The sequence below is a fragment of the Abramis brama genome (assembly GCF_963993115.1).
Source record: "Abramis brama genome assembly, chromosome: 11".
Lineage (NCBI taxonomy): Eukaryota > Metazoa > Chordata > Actinopteri > Cypriniformes > Leuciscidae > Abramis > Abramis brama.
The window spans coordinates 35,661,626-35,685,284 of record NC_139973.1 but is presented as its reverse complement, the minus strand read 5'-3'; the positions used below and the strand labels follow the sequence as shown (position 1 = coordinate 35,685,284).

General features: G+C 36.9%; 2 protein-coding genes across 5 annotated transcripts; one reads left to right on the top strand and one right to left on the bottom strand.

The window, feature by feature from the left end:
* Nucleotides 1-353: 353 nt before the first annotated feature.
* dzip1 (DAZ interacting zinc finger protein 1) lies at nt 354-19,786 on the top strand. Of its 4 annotated transcripts, XM_084128100.1 has the most exons (19): nt 354-574; nt 1,569-1,688; nt 1,959-2,585; nt 6,686-6,770; nt 7,813-7,943; nt 8,023-8,181; nt 9,537-9,665; nt 9,741-9,803; nt 9,894-10,022; nt 10,302-10,350; nt 10,452-10,499; nt 12,039-12,098; nt 13,265-13,413; nt 13,507-13,693; nt 14,219-14,372; nt 15,152-15,474; nt 15,552-15,694; nt 16,019-16,193; nt 19,409-19,786. In XM_084128100.1, exons 2-19 carry the CDS (start codon nt 1,686-1,688, stop codon nt 19,489-19,491), a joined length of 2,697 nt encoding a protein of 898 aa, XP_083984226.1. In that variant the 5' UTR covers nt 354-574; nt 1,569-1,685; the 3' UTR covers nt 19,492-19,786. The 4 variants fall into 4 exon arrangements, with proteins under 4 accessions (XP_083984226.1, XP_083984227.1, XP_083984228.1 ...); XM_084128101.1 differs by lacking the exon at nt 12,039-12,098; XM_084128102.1 differs by lacking the exon at nt 1,569-1,688 and having other exon boundaries at nt 400-574.
* LOC311091936 (claudin-10-like) lies at nt 19,565-22,678 on the bottom strand. Its single transcript, XM_084128104.1, has 5 exons — nt 22,409-22,678; nt 21,425-21,586; nt 21,269-21,350; nt 20,211-20,318; nt 19,565-20,114 (listed from the first exon to the last, which is right to left on the bottom strand). Exons 1-5 carry the CDS (start codon nt 22,638-22,640, stop codon nt 19,886-19,888), a joined length of 813 nt encoding a protein of 270 aa, XP_083984230.1. The 5' UTR covers nt 22,641-22,678; the 3' UTR covers nt 19,565-19,885.
* Nucleotides 22,679-23,659: the final 981 nt, after the last annotated feature.

The window sequence follows — 23,659 nt, the reverse complement described above, 5'->3', positions numbered from 1 at the left end:
TGTTTTATTTCAATCCGGTTAGGAATCCTGCTAATTTTTTTTTCTTTTTTTTTTCTTGTTATATATATATATATATATATATATATATATATATAAGGAACATGATGTAGTCAAAATACATAGCCTAAGGGAAAGAGGTGGAAAATTATATATTCTTGCTAAATGATAAGGTGCTGATGAATCATGCCTGAGCATATTTCTGAATGTCTGGTATAAAAGAATAAAAGAAAAGCCCAATTGTCAATAAAGCTCATAACTGATATTGTTTTCGGGCCTGTGGATGTTCCCCGTGGGACTCCTTCATGTTCGCCCGCCCCTCCCCCTCCTCGAGCCCCAGAGATGAGATGAGGCTCGCGCCAGGAATGTGCTGTGACGTCACGCCGCTCTTTCTGAATCCTCACAGTTTTGGGGGAATCGTTTTGTCGGGCTTGCTTCTTCTGCCCGTGTGTTGAAGTTTCCCACAACTGTGTGGCGTTTGTTTGATTCACAGCGCTGAGGTGAAGCGGATTTTCGGATGGACAGGATTTGACGCACTTCTAACTGGAATCTTTGCAAAAAACTTCTTAGTCGAGAGGTAAGAACCATTGCATCTGTCCTTCCCGTTACTCCGCGGCCGATGGGCGAGTGAGTGAGTCGCTGAAATACTTTGGTTTGCTGTGAAAATGGCTGAAGACGAACTTCATGTTATCTTTTCGTTTTGTTGGGGTAAAACTTAAAACTTTTTCTTCTGGTTTGACCATTCTCTCTGTGTCGTTCTTGTGCACACCGCCCCCCTTTTGTTCTTAACTGAGCCTGTCCCAACTTGAGATGTTTTTAAGGGGCAGTAATCTGAGAAGAAGGCTGGAGAAATCCTGAGAGAGACTCTCGTTCGAGTTCAGTCTGTGTAACAGAAAATTGCTCCATGTTTATGGGTAAACCAAGAGCATGTGTACGTCACATTTCTCTTTAATAACAAACGAAAAGAGTAATCATTTTAACACTTAACATTTTCCATAAAGACAGCCGTATTTATGACCTATTTTTGCATCGTGACATTATTTTCATGACATTAACAACCCCGAATTAATTCCCATTAACGCAATGAATAAAAATACCTTGTTTTAATGCGAAAAATAGAGATACATTATTTAAGTATTGACATGGCACGTGGTATTTGTTTTAGTGACTTTTATTATATGCTTATGTAAATAAACAATACCATTAAATAATAGAATTTAATGCATAAATTTGTGAATTTAAATAATTATATTTAAAAATATAAAAATATAAATTTAGTGCAAACGTAAGATAAATATAAATATTTGGCTATTTTAAAACGTCAAACATAATTACACAGCCAAAAAAAATACCTGATGTGTGATTGTTTTGGGCTAGTGAATATTAAAAAAATAAAATACAATTTTTTGTAGTATATCTTTTCGCAGAAGAAAACTGTCCCAAACTCAAATGTTCGAATTTATGAACTAATACATAATAATAACGATCTGTCTTGAGTGACAAATAAACAGGAAAACCCCAAAATACCTTTAACATGCACGTGCTCTTTCCTCCTCTCTGTTCTCGTGCAGTGTGCTGTGCAAAGTGGGACGCGCGCTCTTGTTTCCATAGAAACGCTCAGGACGCTCTGACACTGCTGTGCCGCGCGCCGCTCTGATCATTCATCAAGACTTCACAAAAACCGCAAGATGGTAAGGAGACAGACACCACGAAGCCGCAAAATAAGGTGGAATTTAATATATATATCAACGATTTCATCATTTCATTCTCGCGTTTAATGAACGCTCATTTAGTCATGTGGACCTGTGTTGTTGCTGTTAGCTGGTAACGGTTAGCTTTCAGTGGTGGAATCGATCAGGAATGTTTTTTTATGTGTAACCTTGAAAAACAGGCTTGTTTATAAATTAAATGTTATATACCTGGAATTATAAATTTCACCTTGCTCTTTGTTTCCCCTTCAGCCATTTTATGACAACGTTTACTACCCGTACCCGTCAGATCCCCCGGGAACTCATTCCTCAGCAGGGATCCCGTCTCTACTGAGCTCTCCACAGAGTCAGCCCTCATCCGGCAGCCAGAGCAGACCGGCCGCATCCACCATGTCCGGACCGCTTACTTCATCCGGAGCCGCCACCAGCACCAGCATTCCCCCGCCCTTCAAGTTCAGAGTCCGGCGTGAGAATGTGGATTGGCGTCGGATCAATGCAGTGGATGTGGACCGAGTGGCCTGCGAAATGGATTTCCACGCATTACAGGAGCACATCACGGCGGTGACGTTCTGCAACGTGGAGGGCGAGCGCTGCCACCGCTGTCAGAGCCCCGTAGACCCGGCCCTGATCAAGCTCTTCCGGTTGGCCCAGCTCACCGTGGAGTACCTGCTGCACTCCCAGGATTGCCTGAGCGTCAGTCTGCAGGCGGCCGAGGAGAGACTCCTGACGGAGGCACGGGAAAGAGAGCAGCTCCTCGTCCAGCTGCAGAAAAAAAGCCAGGATGCCAAGACCTTAAAGGAGGAACTGAAGCAGAGGAAGAAGATCATTGCCTCTCAGCAAGCCATGTTCAGCGCGGGGATCGGTGCCAATTACCACAAGGTCTGTACAGCCCCATGGTGGAGTGTGAATGTGTGTATTAGCATTTTCATTGTCGCTGTCGCCTCCCCCCAAGGCCAGACTCTGCTTCCACCCCAGTCTCACTGTTCACTGAACCCAGGGAATTCAACGTGTGCTTTTCTCACTGTTTGATTGCGTGAAGGAGCTGAATCTCAATTTGCATGCTATAGCCTACTCCCATCAGTGTTGTTATTGTAAACTAAAATGATTAAAAATCATTCATTAATTGAAATGAAGCTTAAATCAAAAATAAATATGACTTAAAAAACTGAAATGGCAATTAAAATTGGACTTGAAAAACTAAATGGTACACTAAAAGTACCAAAATGACTAAGACCGAAATTAAAATAATTAAAATAGTGCTGTCAAATCGATTAGTCGCAAGTATGTAAATATAAATGTGTGTGTAATGTTTATATAATCACAAACTTTTATGTTAGATGCGATTAATCGTTTTGACAGCTCTAAAATTAAAACACTTTTTGTCAAAATTACTCAAACTTGAAAAAAAACCCCAGCAAATAACGGCAGAAATAATGGCAAATTTCAAATATTAATAATAAATACTATAGCAGCAGCGAGCTGTCTAAGCAACAATCAATCAAACAATCAGCATGCTAATTAGAGCATTGCCGCTAAAAATAGCAAAACTAAAAATATGGACATGAGCACTAAGTCTAGGAAAAACTAGTCACCCTCAATTAGTTGTTACGCATCTCTAGTTTGTCATAGATCCCATTAATTAGTTTGAAAAGTACAGTTTTCTTTCCTGTGTCATACGTTTTTATTTTATTCCATTTAATATTTTTGAAAGAAGTCAAATGGTAATATTGTGAAATACTATTATTATTATAAAAACTGTTTTGTATTTTGATATATTTTAAAAATGTAATTTATAAAGCTGAATTTTCAGCATCATTACTTCAGTCTTCAGTGTCACATGATCCTTCAGAAATCATTCTAATATGCTGATTTGCTGCTGCTCAAGTAAAACATTTTATTATTAATGTTAAAAATTGAAATAGAAATCCTTTTTAATCATTTTTAACATTATAAATGCCTTGACTGTAACTTCAAAAAAGCAGCCTTTAAAAAAAATCTTAATGACCTCAAATTTTTTGAATGGTTGCGTAAGTCCTATTGAAAGTTGCTGTGGGACATATTGATGGGCTCATCCATTTTCATAGAATTTGATTTTATTTGGGAAAAAAATTGTCACTGCATTACAATGAGTCAACAGGGGTTTTTTTTTTTGCCACATCGAACATTTTAATGTGTATATCTGCCGAAAAGTAAATTTTGTTAACTTGAGGAGTATATTAGCTTATAGATGGCATTAAAGAGAACAGACTTAATTGATTTTATGGGGTCGTTAATGGTACTTTACCATCACTAGTGTAATTTGTGCTTTTCGTATCCAGCAGATGTATGTAAATAAGTTTCAATCCTGAATTAAGTGTTGTCAACACTTTTAAGTCCATAATCAGGACAAGCAGGCCGGGACAGGATTAGCTAATCACCAGATGCTGTGTTTTTTGGACACAGCATTCAGGATTTGGCGAATAGAGCAGATGGTGTCAGCCGGTGACGATGACTTGTACTCTACTTATAAAAGAGCCTTAAGTGGAGGAAACAAATCAAAGCGCCCATCCCCCATCATTCCCTCCCACTCGTCTCTTCATTGAAATAAAACTGCATGCTGCATTCATCTTAGAAAATTCTCTGATGTATGTTACAGTCTTTGTCTCATGGTTATATCAGATGTTTGCTCATTTGTAATCATGCAACTGTCCCTTCCTGATTGTGGCCAGCTGTTGCCAAGGCAACACCTGGTGTTTCATGTGGTTGCTAGGAGAAGCACAGGCGCCTGACGGCAGAATCGAAATGAACGTGCCGCTCATGATTTACTGTTTATTTCAGGATCATGAAGGGATTTCATCAGAGAGCAGTGAAGAAGTGGTTACCAAAATGTAGCTCAAAATCAGATAATTAGAAGTTGTATGTTGCATAAATTAAACAAGACCTATTTTTTTTAGTTAATATTGTTTTGCATTGTGATATTACAGTATATAATGACATTTTTTTGAGTTTCTCATTTGGTAACTGTAATACAGTATAATTGTATAATATGTCTAATTATTTTGTATTACAGTACTGAGAATAAGATGCTTTTTTCATTATGCTATGAGTATTAATAGGGGAAATGTAATAAAATTGATGTCAAAATGGGAAAAATGTAATTAAACAAAAAAATTTTTTTTACATATAAATAAGGATTGTCAATGACAATCATCATTAAAGTTAAGCACGTTTTTCCACCAAATTTTCACTACTATAATGTAAAAATAAGTTGTTCTCATTACTGTAATATGAGACTGTACTGTAATACTGTAATCTCCAGTAGAGCTGCACAACAAATTAAAATATTACGATCTCGATTCAAACAACAAACACCTTCAAACACTCGATTTTATTCCTAAATGACAACGATTCGGCTATGTCTATTAAACCCTAAACCTTACGATCACATTTAAATATGTATTTTCGCTGCCGCTGACCCAGAGAGACATATATAGCATATATGCATGACATATATAGGTATGACACAGCTTCACAAACATTATGTATTCGCATCATTATTTCTGTTGTTACATTCAAATGATCACAGACATACGAGGAAAAAAGTTTATAGTTCGGATATAAACACTGATGTCTACAGTAGCGATCAAAATAGAGTAAAACACCTTTTGAAAGTAACTTGACGCGTCAAATAAAGATTGTATCAATTATCATTGTCATTGAATCATTCAATCAAAAGATTTGTTAAAAAAATGCTGATTCATCCAGTAATGAAAAAAGTGAAGGATTTATGAGTGAGTCATTGAATCATTCATTCAGTAGATTTGTTCAAAAACGCTGAGCATTAAAACATTCATTCAAGCCGATTTTTAAAAAAAATCATTTAAAGTAATTAAATATTTTTAATTTGACTGCAGCAATTAACATTTAGTCAGAACCTTTAGCAAATGACATGTTATTTAGTTTAGTTGTCTATTCGGAATCATGGGAGAATCGTGATCTCTATTTTAAACAAAAAAAATTATGATTCTCAATGTATCCAAAATCTTGCAGCACTATTTATTTACAGAATAAATACAAACCATTTCAATGAATACTACCATAATATATAGGCTACTTACAAATATGACAATTAGCCTACATTTTATATCGAATAACAGTATGCAACTGGAGGAGGGTGGGTCATAAAATAATGCCAAAAAATCTCGAAAAAACTGTAAATAGCCTTAATTTTTCTCATTGCAAAATATATTTTTTCTTTCGACTCTGTTTCCGTGAGGTTCTTCCTCTGGTTCTGTAATACAAAACCTGCCGAGGCTGCAGATTGACACCAGTGAATCCCTGTTTGCCTGGATCCTTAAGACATAATTGCATTTCACAGTTGATTTGGGAAGTTATGTCAGTGCAGCAATGCAATTATGTCACACAGTGGATGTTTTACGGGGGCATTTTTGTTGCAGAAAAAAATGCTTATCCAGAGCATGTGTTTTTGATGGGTATCAGTGGCAGTGTGGTTAAATTTGAATGAGAGTACCAGACGGGTGTTTTGGATGCTAAATGTGGTGTGTGATGTGCAGTGTTGTGGATTTTCCACATATCAGTGAATTGGAGCGAGAGATAGAGCGGCGATAAGATGCAACATCAACCCTGCACCACCCGGTGTTTCCATGGCAACATGCCCACATTGTCTCTTGGTATCATTCCTGAGCGGAGTGTGAGTGACAGCTGTGGTGAGGCTCGTGTTCACTCCGACCTTCAGCAATGATCCTCCCAGGCTCATTTGCTTTTTTCGACCTGCTTAGATTGATTGTCATTAAAGAAATTAGATCATCCGAAAATCATCATTTACTCACCCTCAAATTTTTCCAAACCCTTATGACTTTCTTTTCTCAATGGAACACAAAAGAGGAAGCAAGCCATTTAAGAAAACGTAATCAGTATTGGTCTTCACAGATTTGATGTCATGTAAATGAATAAAGCCCCTGATTGTTTTTGTTTTTCAGTGCCAACATTGTGAGAAAGCCTTCATGAATGCCTCTTTCCTGCAAAGTCACACGCAGCGCAGACACCCTACGGAGTTTGACATCAGTGAGTGACCATCAGTGTTTAGCATACTTTTAAAAAGAGTACTTATTACAGAATTAATATACTGTAAATGAATAGATTTTTTCAAAATGAAGCTAATGTTTTCGGACACTATACTGCATGTTAATTGCAATTCAGTGACAATGTTTATGTTCAGTTTAAATTTATATTAAATGCAATCAGCTAAAAATATGTATTATTTTATCCCGCTCCCACCTGAAACTTTTTCACGTTTTGCCCCATTTCCTCAAGCAAAAGCCCATAGGAAGAGGTCTACGCTGATTTTTCAGTCTCAGTCCAGTTAGATTCTGTCTTGTTCCGGAGTCTTTAGGCTATTATTTCTAATTTCCACACACACAGCGCTTAAGACCTCCAGTGACAGACTTGTGTGTGCTGTTATTATTAGATTGTGGCGAGTAGGACGAGGCCGAGGGCCGTGAGGGAGCGGCGCGAGGCCGGTGGCGTGATTACTGAGTGACACCTGCGCGACGCACCGGTCTCGTATCTCTCACGGAGGAGCGGAAGCATAAAAGAGCGACGACAGTGAAGAACGAGAGAGGCCAGGCCTGGATTTAACAACTTTAATACAATAAATGAAACGAATACAAAACGAAAGTAAAGACAACCACGTTGTCACATATAACAAAACACAACATAAATCCAGGCCTGGCCTCTCTCATCCTTCACTGTCGTCGCTCCTCCTTTTATGCTTCCGCTCCTCCGTGAGAGATACGAGACCGGTGCGTCGTGCAGGTGTCGCTCATTAGTAATCACGCCTCGCGCCGTCCTCACGGCCCTCGGCCTCGTCCTGCTCGCCACATAGATAATTACATTTTGCAGGAGCCCACGAGTCATTTCTTTCTCCTGCTTCCCGCACACATATCAGTATCTTCCCTCTTGCGCCCCCTCTCAGCAATTCAAAACTTGTCCTGTGCCGCACATCCACGGCATTGCAGACCTCTAATTTGAAGTACATTTCAACTTCACATTTAATGCAATTCACTTCTTTTTCACAAGGGTGATTCAAGCATCTGATGTTTTCCAGAACTGATAACAGATAATCAAAAAAAAATTCAGACTGTGAAGTTACAAGATGAGATCAACAAACTACAAGAGCAGTTGACCCTGGTCACGTCCCAAATGGAAACACAGCAGAAAGACTACACTGCTAAACAGGTTAGAGAAGACCACACCATGTTTTTATTAGTATATTTTGTTATTTAAAATAAGTATTTCATTCTCTATTTTTTTCCAGGAGAAAGAGATTATTCAAAGGCAGGAGGAGTTTAAGCGACAACTGGAACTATGGAGGGAGGAAGAGAAAATGCGGATGAACAGCAAAATAGATGAAATCAAACAAGCTTGTCAACGGGATATGGAGTCAATGCATCAAAAGAACAGAAACCTAGAAACCGTATGTTTTTATTTCAGACAAAGCTTTTATTGGTCACCATATATATAATATAATTAATGCTGTCAAAATTAATGTGTTAATTTTTTCAGTTTAACGCGTTAAAAATATTTAACGCAATTAACACAGTCATCCTTTGGCTAGCATTACATTATATGACCACGCTCTTATTCATGCAAACGCTTTTAAAACATCCAAGCGTGATAAGACACAAAAGAGAATGCAGTGGTGTACTGGCGCGCTTCTGTGTATGTCTGAGTGACACACACACACGTGATTTGTGTGCACAGAAAGCCGCTTCAGTCAGCGGTTGAACGGACAAAAACACACAAAATTATGCCAAAATGCCCATTTTGTTGAGTATCCTCACAAGCACAGTCTTAAAACGAGTTAAATGAAGTCTTAAAAGAACGTAAAGAGTTCTGAGAAAATGTGATGGGTGTCAGATCCATGTCATCTGTGGCAGGTCTTAAAGTGACAGCATCCTAATAAACCTGCTGCTGTCTGTCAATAAGGATAATCATAGAACAAAAGAAAAAGAGAAAATCACTCACTGCTCTTGACTGAATAAGCTTTTGTAGCTTTAATAAGGAATCTATATTTAATTTACTGTATTAAATTTCTGCATATATCCTAGACCTACTGTTAGACCTACCGGAAAATCTTAAAGCGTTTTTTACAAGGTTACATGGGTCAAAAACAACGAAAACAATAACTTTTTGTACATTTCTACTGGGCAAGTAAAAATCTGAAGTGGTCTGACTGGGTCAATAGAAAAAATTTAGCCCTGATATATTAAAGGGCATAGGTAAATGTGACATTTATTATAATAGGTTTATGTGAAGATTTATGTTCACTTAAATTAAAAGTTGTTATATATTTTTTAAAGCCTAATAAATGTAAGAATTTATAGATTGCAATTATACTGTAATGCTGAATGGCTGTAACGGCTAAACTTGAGAAAAAATATGTATTTCATAGAGACGTAGCAGTATTTTATCTTTCATAAAAAGATGCTATTAAACAAATATTTAAAATATAGGCTACTGTCTTTATGTTGTTTCTACATTAATTTGTAGATTAAATGTGAAATTATTAAAATATTAAAAAAACTTTAATGTTGAGTGCGATTTATATCGATTAATTACAGAAAAATGTGTGATTAATTAGTTAATTGTTTTTCAATCGATTGGCAGCACTAATTATAATATAATATAATGTCATAAACCTTGGCTGGATTTGAATTAACAATGTTATAAAGGATCAGTTAAATTCTCAAATAAGGTAAAAAAGTATTGATATTATGTGATGTGATTGTGCTGAAATGACATTTAATATGTTTACTTTTCTCCCCTTAGGAATTGATCAAATTGCAGCAGAAAAATATGCAGGAAAGCCTTCAGCCGGTACTGACACAGCCCAGTCCATCAGCCAGCAATGAACACTTGCAGGAAGTTGTTAAACTTCAACAAAAACTCCACAAACAAGTAAGAGATGCAGCATTCAGATGATTTGAAATAGATATTGCTGTAGTTATAACATTTTTATTTTTCTTCACTCAGGAGGTGAAGTGGAAAGGGAAAATGCAAAAACTAAAGGAGGACCATGACAGTGAAAAAAGTCTGGTAGGTATCACAGGCGTCATGTTGCTCTTTAAATATGGGAATAGCTCACATGTCCGCATATATGCGTAATGTCTCTGTCTGGTTCATCAGCTTCAGGAGGACCTGTTCAAACTGCGCTCTGCTGTGTCAGAAGGCAGGGAGGAATCACGGAGACAGGTGCAGGAACTGAGCCACAGGCTGCAGGAACAGCAGCAGATCATTGCCTCCCACAACAAGCAGGTCAGTACTGTAACTCAGCACAGGAAGAGGCTCGATTGTTCAGGATATCCTGTATTAGCGCAGCGGCCCACAGTGTAATCTTTAGGTTCGAGCTTAAGGAGTGTACATGTGGGAACATATCCGGACACTTGAGCTATTATCATCATGCTGATTATGCTGTCAGCTTGTAATTATGCATGTTGTCTTTTCAGTGAAACATTTGAATTTAAAGTGACAGGGCTCAGATAACGTGTTGCTGTTTTTTCGTAATAGCAAATAACATGCGTTTCTTTTTTTCAGATGAAACAGATCTCGTCAAAGCCGCCAACAATAACAGTACAACGCGAAGGTATGTAAATATTATGTTTTTAGACAAACGTAAAATAACTTTTTAATATATCAGTGCTAAAATAACTTCCTAATTTTAATCGAAATAAATTTTTGTTTCAGTGTTTGCTGCCCCGGCTCCAGAGACTAAAGCTAAAGTAGTGGTCAGTGGTAAGTTCCTGCATGACATATTGCTAGACAATGTCCAGATGAGCATTATCTCAACTGCAACTATCAGTGGTGTTGCACACTGTAATGTCAGGCTTTTGGAGCAGAGGATCTACATGCAGCTTTATTATTGTTGTTTTTTCTTAATTTAGTCTTGCTGGGTAGCCCAGGTCACAGAGACATCGCATCATGCTGTTTTTTAAACATAAAATGGGCTATATGTAAGAATTTTCATGTATTAATTACTTTTTTTTATTGCCAATGCCAATATGTAAACAAACCTAAAACATCTTTAAAAAACTAGACCCGACTTCCTAGGTTCTCTGTTAAAGCATGTAGAATGATTTTTATGTGAAGGACACGGAACGTTTTTGCCGGGAAAATCAAAAGGATGTGACGTTTACGTGTGCTTCTACTCAATGACACATGAGACAAATGTTTATGTTCAGGATAATGCCGAAAGAGCTATTCTTTACTCTTACTCATAAATGTTACTGTCACATTTGATTCATTTAATGCGACCTTTGTGCATAAAAGTATTAATTTCTTCTTCTTTTTTTTTTAAATCTCACTGATCCCAAATTTTTTTTCAAAAACTGTTGTTGTGTCCCAGTTCACCTACTTATACTATGCCCTAAAACTATGTACTGTTTTTGTGAAGAAAAAGTACGTACTTTTGAATGTGTAGCAGAATAGTAGGTACGTTTTGGGACATACTACTTCATCATAATTGCATCTTTAACTGACCTCTCTGATGCTTAATTATGTACATCCCATCACGGTTTAATCTGCCCTGTCAATCATCTGTCACAGTTAACATCCTCCACATTCAATTTAATTTAATTTCCTACCGTTTCGGAGAGAGCATGTTGATCTGCCAGTCATGGGTCTTTCATGCGGAGAACTCTCCTTTAATGACCAAACGAATCTTTATGAAAGTTCACAATGCTTTTGCAGATTAAATATTATGTGGATAACATTCAATCAATATATTTACATACTGATTATTAATCACTCAAACCCTTTTACCTACTCTTCTCTACTTAACTGTTTGTCTTGCACATCCGCCATGTTTGTAGTTTTTTAACACTTTATTTGTGTTTGTAGTAATAATCTAATCTAATCTAATCCAACGTGCAATAAATTGTGGGCAACATTAGCCGTCAGAGTGTGCACGGATCTGCACTTCGGATTCTAACCGGAAAAAGTAGACCATCCGGGTATCTTTGGAATTCTCATTTCAACATGCTACAATTTGAGACACACTCATTCTAATTTTTGATACTAGTTGGGATGGACAGTATGCAAATTGGGACGCAGCATCCCCAGCATGTGTCTTTTTGGTGGACACTAGCATATGGATGGCTTCAAAACTAATGTACATGTATTCACAAACAGCCACAAAATGTGATTTAATGGGGTCAGTATGGGTAATATCAGTGCAAAATGAGATGTTTTAGGCCAGGGGTTTAGATTTGAATATGCCTCAGTCCTTCCGTAACCCCTGCACTCTTCTCTGACCTCTTTGCGCTGTCCTATTAGAGCAGTCCAGCTCAGGCCATAAACTGGATCCTATAGTGGAGCTGTCTGAGGAGGAGAAAGGTAAAGCGGTAGTGATTGAGTGGCATGCTCGCACCCTGTCTGCATGATCTGTTGCTTAGGTCTACGTGTTCAGTCTGAGCTTGTGTCGCCAGCAAACTAAAGATCTGTCTCCTCAGTAAACACAGATGTTACAGCATGCATGTAATTATTGGACAGCTCAGAGCAAGAGAAAGGGAATGTCAATGTGGAGCCACAGGAAATGAACATATTTTAATTGTTTGCCGTTTTCTGTTATTTACGGGTTTAAAAAATATAAAAGAGACATTGTACAAGTGCAGTGGCATTTCCTTTTTTTTTTCCTTCGGTTGTGCATTTTACATTTTAATTTTTGCATTTTTTCTTCTTTACTATTTATGCAAGATCAGAATAAATCATTTTAAACAATATAAAAAAATTATAGTTTTATAAATAAAGAACATCCTTATTTGCAGCTAATATGAACATCTGAAGTGGTCAGGTGATAAATGTTTTTTTTTTTTAATAATGAAATTGTACATTTATATACAATACTGTTAAAGTTTGTGGTTAGTGTGATTATTTTTTTTTTTTTTAAATAATACTTTAATTCAGCAAGGACGCATTAAATTGGTCAAAAGTGACAGTAAAGACATTTCAAAAGATTTCAAATAAATGATTTCTTTAAAAACTTTCTATTCAACAAAGAATACTGAAAAGCTGAACTATTGTTTTTAACATTGATAATAATCAGAAATATTTCATGAGCAGCAAATCAGCATTTCAGAATGATTTCTAAAGGATCATGTGACACTGAAGACTGAAGTAATGATGCTGAAAATTCAGCTTTACCATCACATTTTAAAATATCAAAATAGAAAATAATACATTTTAAATTGTAATAATAATTCAAAATATTCCTAGCTTGTGTTTTTGATCAAATAAATGCAGCCTTGGTGAGCATAAGAGACTTCTTTTCAAAAAAGTATATTCTTACGACCACAAACTTTTAAACGGTAATGTGTATATATATTCATAACTTTAATTTAGTCTCTATGCAACTGCATTATAGAGCATTGCTATTCCAAGTTAAAAGTGTTTTTTACAATGAGTGGCAGCATCTGCCACAGCGATTGTAGAATGACAGAAAATGTATTCCAGAAGATGTGCCATCCAACATGTTACCATAATCATTCATCTTATATTTTCAGATTCCTCTAGCATCTCTGAAAGCCACGAGGAGAGCCGGTCATGGCAGCAGGAAGTGCAGGAGCTGTTGAAGAACCCGGGTTTGAGGAGAGACATGCGTCTGGCAGCTCAGCAGAACCTTGATGATAGACTGCAGAACTTAGGCATCAAGGTACTGATTGTCAAACTGCATGAAAAATTGTTTACTTATGACAGTTGAGAAGCCATAGCACTGTATAACCTCAACGTCTCTGGTGTTGTTCAGGGAGTCAATGGTCTCTCTAAAGGGGTGTATAAGAGCACCATGGTCCAGATTATCACTGATCGTCAGAAGAGACAGGAAGAGGATCCAGCGTATCGGAGGGCGCAGAAAGAGATCAACCATAAACTAGAGCAAAGAGTGAAGGAGAGAAACACGGAGCAGCCAGCCAAGCCCAAACAACACGAACAAGGTCAGGATTTGGCTTTTGGCAGTTTCAAGGCTGAGAACAAGGCATTAAAGCCGTGTGTCCACCAAAGCGTTTTTTTCCAGTTGTTTTCAATGTGAGCGGCACGTATTTAAAACGGCAGCAGCATGACGAGGCGCTGAGAGTCTATTTCACGCTGAGCGCTAATAACACTTCCGCGGTTATTCCATATCATAGCAAGCATAGCGTATCAACTGAAAAAAAACAATGCTTTGGTGAACACGCTGCCAAAAGATGCAGCAAACGATTTCTGAGAAACACTGTTGATATTTGAAATCAACCCAAACAAACACACCCCTCCCTTCATTGCTCCGCCCCAAAATGCAAGAGTGGATGTCTCTTGATCATAGCTGAGGCAAAGCAAAATAATGCTTTGTAAAAAATAATTTCGAAGATGATGAATGAACGACAAGGACACGTATTAAAGCTTTGTATTTTAGTTGATGTTTTGTTTCTCGCTGGGATCACTTGTTTCAGTTAGGATGCAGCTTTTTTCTTGTTCTTTTGCAGTGATGCAGTCCAGACCCAGATCCAGCAGTTTTCCATCAACAGTAACTCGTGTGGTGTCAGGTCCTGCTCCCAAACAGCATCACACTCCACAACCAGTCCCACGCAGCAGAACCAGCGCCCTGCCCAAGACCTCCACACCACTGCAGCATCACAGGTACGGAGGAGGTCATGGCAGTGTTAGGGTTTTATCTTCAGATATTTACTTCAAATTTGAAATAAAATCACACAAAAAATAAGTAAAATAAAAGAAATCATAAAAATCCTTGTCTTCTAATGCACATTATTGTAAGGTTTTTATTGTTTTAATACTCTGCCAATTGTATTCTGCTAACATATCCATGAGGATATTTTTTTAACCAAACATGCCCCAATGTATACAATCAACAGTGTCATTATATTATTATTAATATACTAATATAGTATTTATTCATATTTTGAATTTGTTTTATTTATACATTTTTGTTAGCATTTTATTTTTAGTAAAAGTTATAGTAATTTTGTTGTTTTTGTCATTTTTATTAGGTTTTTTTTTATATGTCTATTTAGTTTTTACAAATTTAATTTAAATTTTAGTTTTAGAATTTCTTGAAAATGTTGCCTTGGCATAAATTTACGTTTATTTATACTTTATTTTATTTTAGTTCATGCTTATTTTATTTAACAGAAATGTATAATATTTTTAGTTTTATTAGTAGTTGACGATAACACTCACAATCAAGTTTCAATCAGACATGCATCACATTACAGAAGTGAAATGCTTCGCAAATGCCATTTCCTGTTGACTTTAATGTATTTAGTTTGCTGTTCATGATATCACTTTGGCTTAAATGATCACTGATTTTATGTTATCGCTCATTATCAGTATTTTTATACTTAGATCGAGTGGCTTTTTCTGTGTTGTCTGAACATGTAAATATTATGTCTCGCTTGCAGAACCCCTCCATTCAGCTCTGATGAAGATTCGTCCGAGGAAGAGGAGACGTCTGAGGACGAAGCCCCTCAAACACAGAAGAAATCTGTCCTGGTCAACAGCACCGCAGTCAAAGCCCAGACTGCTAAAACACAGCAGCGCTCGAGCCCTCACACTCCTGCTGTGCGCTCCGCCGCTCCTGTGATCAGTGCGAACAGGACAGATGTGACCGCTCTGAGCGAGAGCGACAGCGAGTGGACCGACGGCAGCGAGATCAAGGAGATCAGCCTCTCACAGCTGCACAAACACACCGACCAGAATGGAAATGTGGAGAAGATTACTCATAGTAAGACTCGCTTCTAATGTCAGTTGTTGTATTGCATTGGATTTGTTTTATATTTGTATTGTGTGTGTTTTCTGTAGGTAATGTCAAAGCTATTGGCAAAAGCCTTGAAAAACAGCTGGCGACACGAGGCCCAAAGAAACCAGCAGGGGGCGTTAATACATTCCTGGAAAAGCCAACAGCTGTCAAAAATACAAAGCAAGATGCAAAGAAAGTTCTAAAGGTGAGATCTGCCCCTTTAATCAGATACAGATGTTTATATTATGTTGCATAAACATGGCACTGAAATCTACAACAATGGAGAACAGGTTATTTATTTAAATATGTTTGTATTATATTGATATTATATTAAGTATTTTTGCACTTTAATCAAATAATGTTGCTCATCACATAACTGTAGGAAATATTGTAGAGGAGGCATTAAAATGATCAAAAGTGACAGGAAAGACATTTATAATGTTAAGAAAGATATTTATTTTAAATAAATGCTGTTTTTATCTCTATACTAAATTTGTAAAGTGTTGTTTTTCTGCTCTGTTGCTTTCAGTACACAGATGAAGATGATGACGATGATGACTGGGATATCTCCTCTATAGAGGATGTGCCCGCTGTACCCAAACCCAGCCAATGTCCCGTGCCCATCATCAGGAAGAGCTTGGACAAGAGTCTGGACACCAGCACTAGTGTGTGGGGCTCATCGACGGGCAAAGGGCACAAGCCAGGTACATAGAATTCCTTTTTAACTTAACATATTTTCAAGAGTCTGCTAATAAGAAATCATGGTTATAAATAATTTACATCGTAGAGACTCAGATTGCTTGCCGAAAAGCTACACTGAAAAAAATGTATATGGACCAACTAAAAAAAAACTTTCTGCATTTTTACATTTTCAAAAAAACATCAAAGTATGATTTATAAGCTGTTTTCTTAATGGGGACCAAAAAATGTCCCCACAAGGACAAAGATTTCAGATATTGCCATCTTTGAGGACATTTAGTCACTGTTAAGGTGATGATACACAGGGCAACTTTTTGAGCAATGTTGCTGGGCAATCTTGCCGGGCGATTGTTCCTTGGGCACTTTCCCATTGAAAATGGGCAATAAATTTCTATCTGGATAATTTAGATCAGTCGTGGGCCCTGTGTCTCATCTGGTTGCCCGTTGACGGCAACATTGCTCAAAAAGTTGCCCTGTGTATCATCACCTTTAGTCAGTCAATTTCTTTACTCACCAACTTCAATGGACCATTTTAAAATATGCATCATATTTTCGGTATCCACATTGAAACATGTTACCTATTGTTGCCTTTTTTCAATTTTTGAGTTGAAAATATATATTTTTAAAGGTTTTTTTTTTTCTTAAAGCTACACTATGTAACTTTATGTTCAAAATGATTATTTTTTACTATATGTATATAATGAGCGAGTACATGAGAGAGTTACGTACTCAAGCTTTAAGGAAAAAAAGCAGAGCTACCAATAAATAGACATGGCCTCGGCTAAGTCCATGACCCATATCTAACAGCCTAACCTTTAATTTAGTCTTTTTACAACTTAATTTTACCGTAAACAAAAGCTAAATTAGCTATAATATGAAAGTAGTATTTTTACTTCACTGTTCAATTTATTTGTACTTACCCCCCCCCCAAAAAAATAGAAAAACGAATAAATCTCACATTAATTTCTGCAGTCAGTAAAGCTGGCCAGTATAAAACATGTAAAGGAGTTTAAAAAAGTTCCAGGAATTACTCCATTCAGGGTTCGTACGGGTGCTTGAAATTCTTGAAAGTGCTTGAATTTTGATGTTGTGTTTTCAAGGTTTGAAAAGTGCTTGAATTTTGGATAAAATGCTTGAAAATGCTTGAATTTGTAACTGTATTTCTTTCACAAGAAATATCTTTCTGACGAAATAGTTCTTTATTAAATGGAGAAAAAAAATGTAGCCCTTCAGAATCAGATACAGATTGATTTGCGTTACGCTGGCAAGAGCAAAAGTAGGCGGAGTTTTCATTTTGATTTCCGCGGTTGTTTGGATGCACCGTTTTTATTGGCCACGCAGCGGTAACAGTTGTACTATTTTAAACTTTGACCGCGGCGTGCGCGCGAGCTCGCTGAGCTCCGCTTTGGTCCGAGTCGCACGGCGCAAGCCATTGAAATATATCGGTTTCATTTCATAGCGCAGCGCGATCCGCGTCCTATCTGAAAGGGCCATTAGTGACTGAGAGTACTTGGTGTGACAATGTAATGTAAGTATTGCATGTCCGTTATGTCACGTTCATTTGTGGAATATGCAGTGAACATTGCCAAAATTACAGAACTGTAACGTGCAAATTAACCTGCAAACGTTAGCCCAGTGCATAACAACAGTCGCTGATTGCTGAACTGAAATCAGTCAGTGTCATAAGTAGTATACTGTTACTGTAAGGTTTAGGATGGCCCTATGCAATATTTACACTGCTCTATTCCAGTAAATGTATTAGCTAACGTTATGTCTTGGCCCAAGACATCTTGGCAATGAAATACATTTATCAGGCAGGTGCCTGTGCACTCAGATATTGTTCAAACCTGGTCTATATCAAGAATGTGTCCCAAAACGGGAAGGCCTGTCAAATATTTCTGTTCAAATCTTCAAGTCTTCATATTTGAAATTAATTCAGTTTTACAGCCTATAAATCACATTATCTGGTAAGCACTATTTGGACATTAATATAATGAAAAGTATATTATTCATATGGCTATATACTTAGTGATACATTTTGAAGAATAACACTTGTGATTGGCTTAAATATTAGGGCTGCACAATATATCGAAATAATGCAAATGTATATATATTACAATATGCATAATTGCATATAGCAACGGCTTGCAATAACTGGGGTCATGAACAAAAGACAAAGAAAATCACTCACTGCTTTTGGCTGAATAGGCTAACTTTTGTAGCTTTAATAAGAATCAGTATATTTAATTCATGCAGTGAAAACTAAGCAGTGTTTATTTTTACATTTGATTAATCAGTTTCTGTTGTTAAATAAACCTAATGTAGGATAACCTGAACCCCTAAACCCCAGTGATGTTAAAATAACACTTCTTATGCTACAGTAAAATACTGATGTTCACTGTCTTGAAGTTGTAGGGATATTTTCTTATCACAAAAAGAATGTGAAACACGTATGTGTAGGTTATATCATTTTAAAGACATTTTAAAGATAATTTAAGTTAATTTGACACACTTTAAGCATTATCATATTGCATATTGAATATCGCATTATTTAATGAGTTATCGCATATCTCATTTTTCTTCAATATCGTGCAGCCCTCTGCTATTATGAAACATTTGGCTGTTTATCTCTTTTGATGTGATAAAAACACTAAATAATAATTTTAACTATGTATTGGTATGTAATTTACGGTAGTGTAAGGTGCTGGAAAAAGCTTTAAAATGGACCTGGAAAGTGCTTGAAAAGTGCTTGAATTTGACCTTGGAAAAAGTGTACGAACCCTGTCCATTACACACACAAACGAAGATCTGCTGCAAGGAGACGGCGTTTCCAACACCTGTACTGAACTGTAATGGCCAACGTAGCTCTTATGACGAGAAAAAACATGTATGCTTGAGCATTCTGTCCTCTTTAGGGTCGTATCTTGTGACATCATGTCCTGTTTTTGGTTAGTTTAGATGTCTTTGATTTGTGTTGCGTTCATATTTCAGTCAAACCTCACTAGAGTTCGGATGGCAGCGTTCACACTTATTCAAATGAACCGCACTAACAGAGCAATCGCACCAGAGTCAGTTTGAAGTGTGAGCACACCCGTAGTACATTTGTCTGGTGTTAAAAGACATTTGAACCAGTGTTTCGTGAGTCGCAGAGGCTCTTCAGCTCAACACCTGTTGCTAGTCTTCGGTCGGTGATTCTGATTTCTTTCTTTGTGTTTTGCAGGCCTCACAGACGCTGGAACCAGCAGCACTCTCAAGAGCAGCTTAGTGACCGTCAGTGACTGGGATGATTCAGATGAGATATAAGAAAATGCAGCAGAGCAATACCAAAACATTCACAAGCTAATAAACCTCATAATTGCAATACCCAGTATCTGTTGTAGCTCAGGCTTAGTGTTTATTCAGGGACAGCAGTGCAAAAACAGCCTTTCATTCCTTAGTTTGATATTGACAGTGTTAAAGGTACTTTATATGAAATATAAAGGTACAAGTACAGTTAATACTGAGGAACATCTAAGGGATAATGCACTTTAAAATAATTGCCTCGTACTTTTTGATTGTTTATATGCTAAATGATTTATTAAATTCACTTTTTATAACACTTCAAAGATTCTTCTTTGCTTTACACTCCTGTCATATTAAAATTTCTTGCATTAGAGAAGCTCTCTTGTTGGAAAAGTGTCAACAAACATTGCAAATGTTACACAGCTGAGTCTATAGGAGGCCTTATGGGTCTGACGGTTCTTGATGACTGGCTTCCTTGTGTTCCTCTCCTCCCTCTACTCTCTCTACTTCCTCCTCCCTCACTGTATGATTGGTGTGAAGGAGGGATGAAGACTGTTGTGGGTCTGGACGAGATGGGCAGCATGTACGTACGTCTGGTACGTGCCGTCATTTTGGTTGAGGGTCTTATGAGTTGTTTATTGAATCTGAGGAAGAAAAAAAGGTACCAATTTAACCATATGTTCATTGCACCCCCGTATTTAGCTTGTTTCCACGTGCAGATACTGTGTGACGGGACAGACCTTTTGGGGAATGACTCTTTCCCAGAGAAATAGCACATGACTGCACTTCCACATATAACCAGACACGAACCTCCCCAACCAATGAAGAGAGCGGCACCGAGCTCATACCTGAGAAATAAAAGTCACATATTTTAAAGGACCACATCATAACGCTTTCCTTTTTAACATTTTTTATTTTTTATTGAGTCCCACAGATGATTAAGTAATTATTTTAGACAGATTATTTTAAGTAATTTTAATGAAATGTATGAAATGAAATGGTATTAATGTTGAATTACATTTCTATTTCATTCAACATAAGTCTACCATTAGCTTATAGTCCACAGCAATCTATTTTGCAATTGAGAGTACGTTTACGCGACAACGAAGTACTAAAAACTGTCTTACGTCTATGTCGTGTGCCACACATTTTTAAAATAACTATTTGTTAAAAGAACTAATTGCACTGAAATAACATGTTAAATTGACTCATATGCAAAAAAAGTGTTTTACACTGTCACTTGATTTAAAAAGCCAACTGTCACTTTCGCTTACTTCACCGGCTGCTTTGTCAATGCAAATCACTGTCTTAGAATCTTACGCCCAATCACACTGCACCAGGGTTTTGTCGGATCAGTGTGTTACTCCTGTAAGTGTGTGTCAGCATCTGTTGGAGTTTGTATGTTTAATCAGCGTTTGCCGGGTCGTGGAATGTCTGAAAAGTTTCGAACTGTAATCTGGTGATTGTGCACGTTGGTCAACGTCTGTCAGTGCAGTGTGAATTGGCCGTTAGAATTAAAGGTTTTTTTTTGCATTGCTTTTGCCTATCTGTCTATCCATCCATCCATCCATCCATCCATCCTGATAAACTGTATTTTTATTTTCATGATCCAAGGAACAATTCTCTCTCAGAAGACTAAAATATATTTGATTCCTCATTATATGACCCCTATAAGCCCTTTGGTACATCATGACGTATTTATTTAAAAAAAATATATATATATATATATATATATAGTGAACACTTTCAAAGTTAGACATACAGTAATATGACAAACACAACTGTCATAATTACGTACTTTGTTTGTAAGTAATATGGATCCACAAATTCTGAACGCGCTTTATCTCCCCACCAGGAGTAGACTATCATACCACTGAACCCTGCAAAACAGACATCGGTTAATGATACTCAATTTATGCTTTATGCAAAAATGATTATGAAGGAACATTCATACCGGATGCCATGTACGTCAATGCTGCTGCGAATGTAACTCTGGCGTTGGCGAGTTCAGAGCCTCCGATTTTGGTACATTTCATCCCAATGAGGGCGAGCACAGCTCCCCAGAACCCAAAGATCACAGAGACCACAGACAGAGCCCTGGACACGTGGAGGAAAACTAACAAAGAGAGGATATTAATATTCCCCAAACACATGACGGCATCTCCTCCTGATTGAGAAATGTGATCAACAATGTATCAACTTGGCTGCATTTATTTGATCAAAAATACAGTAATATTATGAAATAAACAATTTGAAATAACTGTTTTTATAATAATATATTTTGAAATGATGTTTTTATTCCTGTGATGTTAAAGCTGAATTTTCAGCATCATTTCTCCAGTCTTCAGTGTCACATGATCCTTCAGAAATCATTTTAATATGCTGATTTGCTGCTCAAGAAATTCTTACTATCAATGCTGATAACAGTTTTGCTGCTTAATGTTTTTGCTGAAAAAATATTAAAATAAAAATAAAAGTAAGGTTTTATTTAACACTTTTCCCCAGTCATTTTAATGGCAAAAAGTGTCCCAATCAACCTGCATTCACCCTATATATATGATTTTTTAATAGATTTTACTGAGAGCCATGAGCCATTTATTAAATTCTGACACAATTTCTCAGTTGTGATTCAATAACATTACGATAAGGTTTCATTTGTTAACCTAACATAAACTAACAATGAACAATATATCTACAACATTCATTAATACTTATTAATGTTAATCTCAACGTTTACGAATACTTTTTAAGATAAAAAGTTGTATTTGTTAACATTAGTTAATGCACTGTGAACTAACATGAAAATGAACATTTTTATTAAGCAGCATTAACAAAGTTTAATAAATGATGTAAATATATATTGCTCATTGCATGTTAATTCGTTAACTAATGTTAACAAGTGAGACCTTATTATAAAGTGTAAGCAGTGATTCCTCACCAGAGAGGTCCATCATGGAAGGGTAGTATTTACAGTCAGATACTCCTGTGGTGTCTGAGACACAGTCCATCCAGAGGTTGGAATAGTAATTCCCGGTGGTCAGAACTACAGAACTGACCTCAGAGAAGACCCAGTACTCAATGGCCAGAGTGGAACAGATCAACATCCAGCCACACAGACAGGACACAAAGCAGCCGATCTCCACATACATCACCACTGTGCGCTGCCTCATGCTGCCGTCTTCATGCGACGAATGAATGGAAGAAAAGTTAAAAGAGCGATGGAAAGAAAGTTCCCTGAACTGCTGAGAAGTTTCAAGTCAACATGGAATAAAATTACATGCTGGTGTGTGTCCTTCAAGGACATCTTCCTCCCGTCTTGGTATCTGAACCCAGTGCCTTCGCAATGCTTTTTCGGCATATTACAGCTTAAAACTGGTAAAACTACATGGTTTTACCACATAAGCAATTTCTCATTCCATGAGTTCTAACAAATCTCTGAATCTGACAACCAGGGTCACTAAAAGGACATCACTTGTCCTTTCTCAGGACATCATTTGTGATAAAGGAAACAGAAACGAAACGTTGAAAAATGAAAGGATGTGCATGTGGAAAATATGGGTTTTCACCTGTTTTATCATCTTTTCAGGCCAGAAGTCTGATAGTTTATCAATGTAAAAGATTTAAGGTTTCGTTCATGTCCACAGTAAAAACAGTATACTAGTGGAGGACCTGTGTGTGTTCGGCTAGGTATTCAATATCACATTGGTCGAGTGTTCTTCTTAAATCAGATATTTATCTTCTATATACAGGCTTATATAGCTAACATAAGTTATACTGCTGTAGAGCTGCACGTACAGGGAAAGTGATACTGTTTATGTATAAACAACATACACAGGGTTCTTGCAGGTTTCAGTAAGTCAAATTTAAGACCTTTTTAAGACCTTTTAAGACCATAAAGACTGAAATTTAAGACCTACACGACGCATTGCCAAAAAAATATTAAAATCAAAGAATTCATTTTATTTCAATGAATTCAGTAATTGAAAAAGCATTAATTTAATTTACAGATAAATCACATTAGTAACCTTCCACACCCAACAACGCGTGTCAGAGAAAAGAACAGAATCAGATATACATTTTTTATAGAAAATTGTACTTTGCATATTATACTGTAAAAAACACATTATTAGTTGATTTTAGTTGATCATCATAGTTGATCATAACTAGAGATGAAATGGCATGAACATTT

Bases quoted from the DNA above. Each gene is read 5' to 3' on its own strand.
- dzip1 (XM_084128100.1), top strand. The intron at 10,351-10,451 runs GTATGTAAATAT...TTTTTGTTTCAG, and splicing joins AATAACAGTACAACGCGAAG to TGTTTGCTGCCCCGGCTCCA. The intron at 13,694-14,218 runs GTCAGGATTTGG...GTTCTTTTGCAG, and splicing joins GCCCAAACAACACGAACAAG to TGATGCAGTCCAGACCCAGA.
- LOC311091936 (XM_084128104.1), bottom strand. From the start codon at position 22,640: ATGAGGCAGCGCACAGTGGTGATGTATGTGGAGATCGGCTGCTTTGTG. The intron at 21,587-22,408 runs GTGAGGAATCAC...TCTCTTTGTTAG, and splicing joins TTCCATGATGGACCTCTCTG to TTTTCCTCCACGTGTCCAGG. The intron at 20,319-21,268 runs GTACGTAATTAT...TTTATTTCTCAG, and splicing joins CCATATTACTTACAAACAAA to GTATGAGCTCGGTGCCGCTC.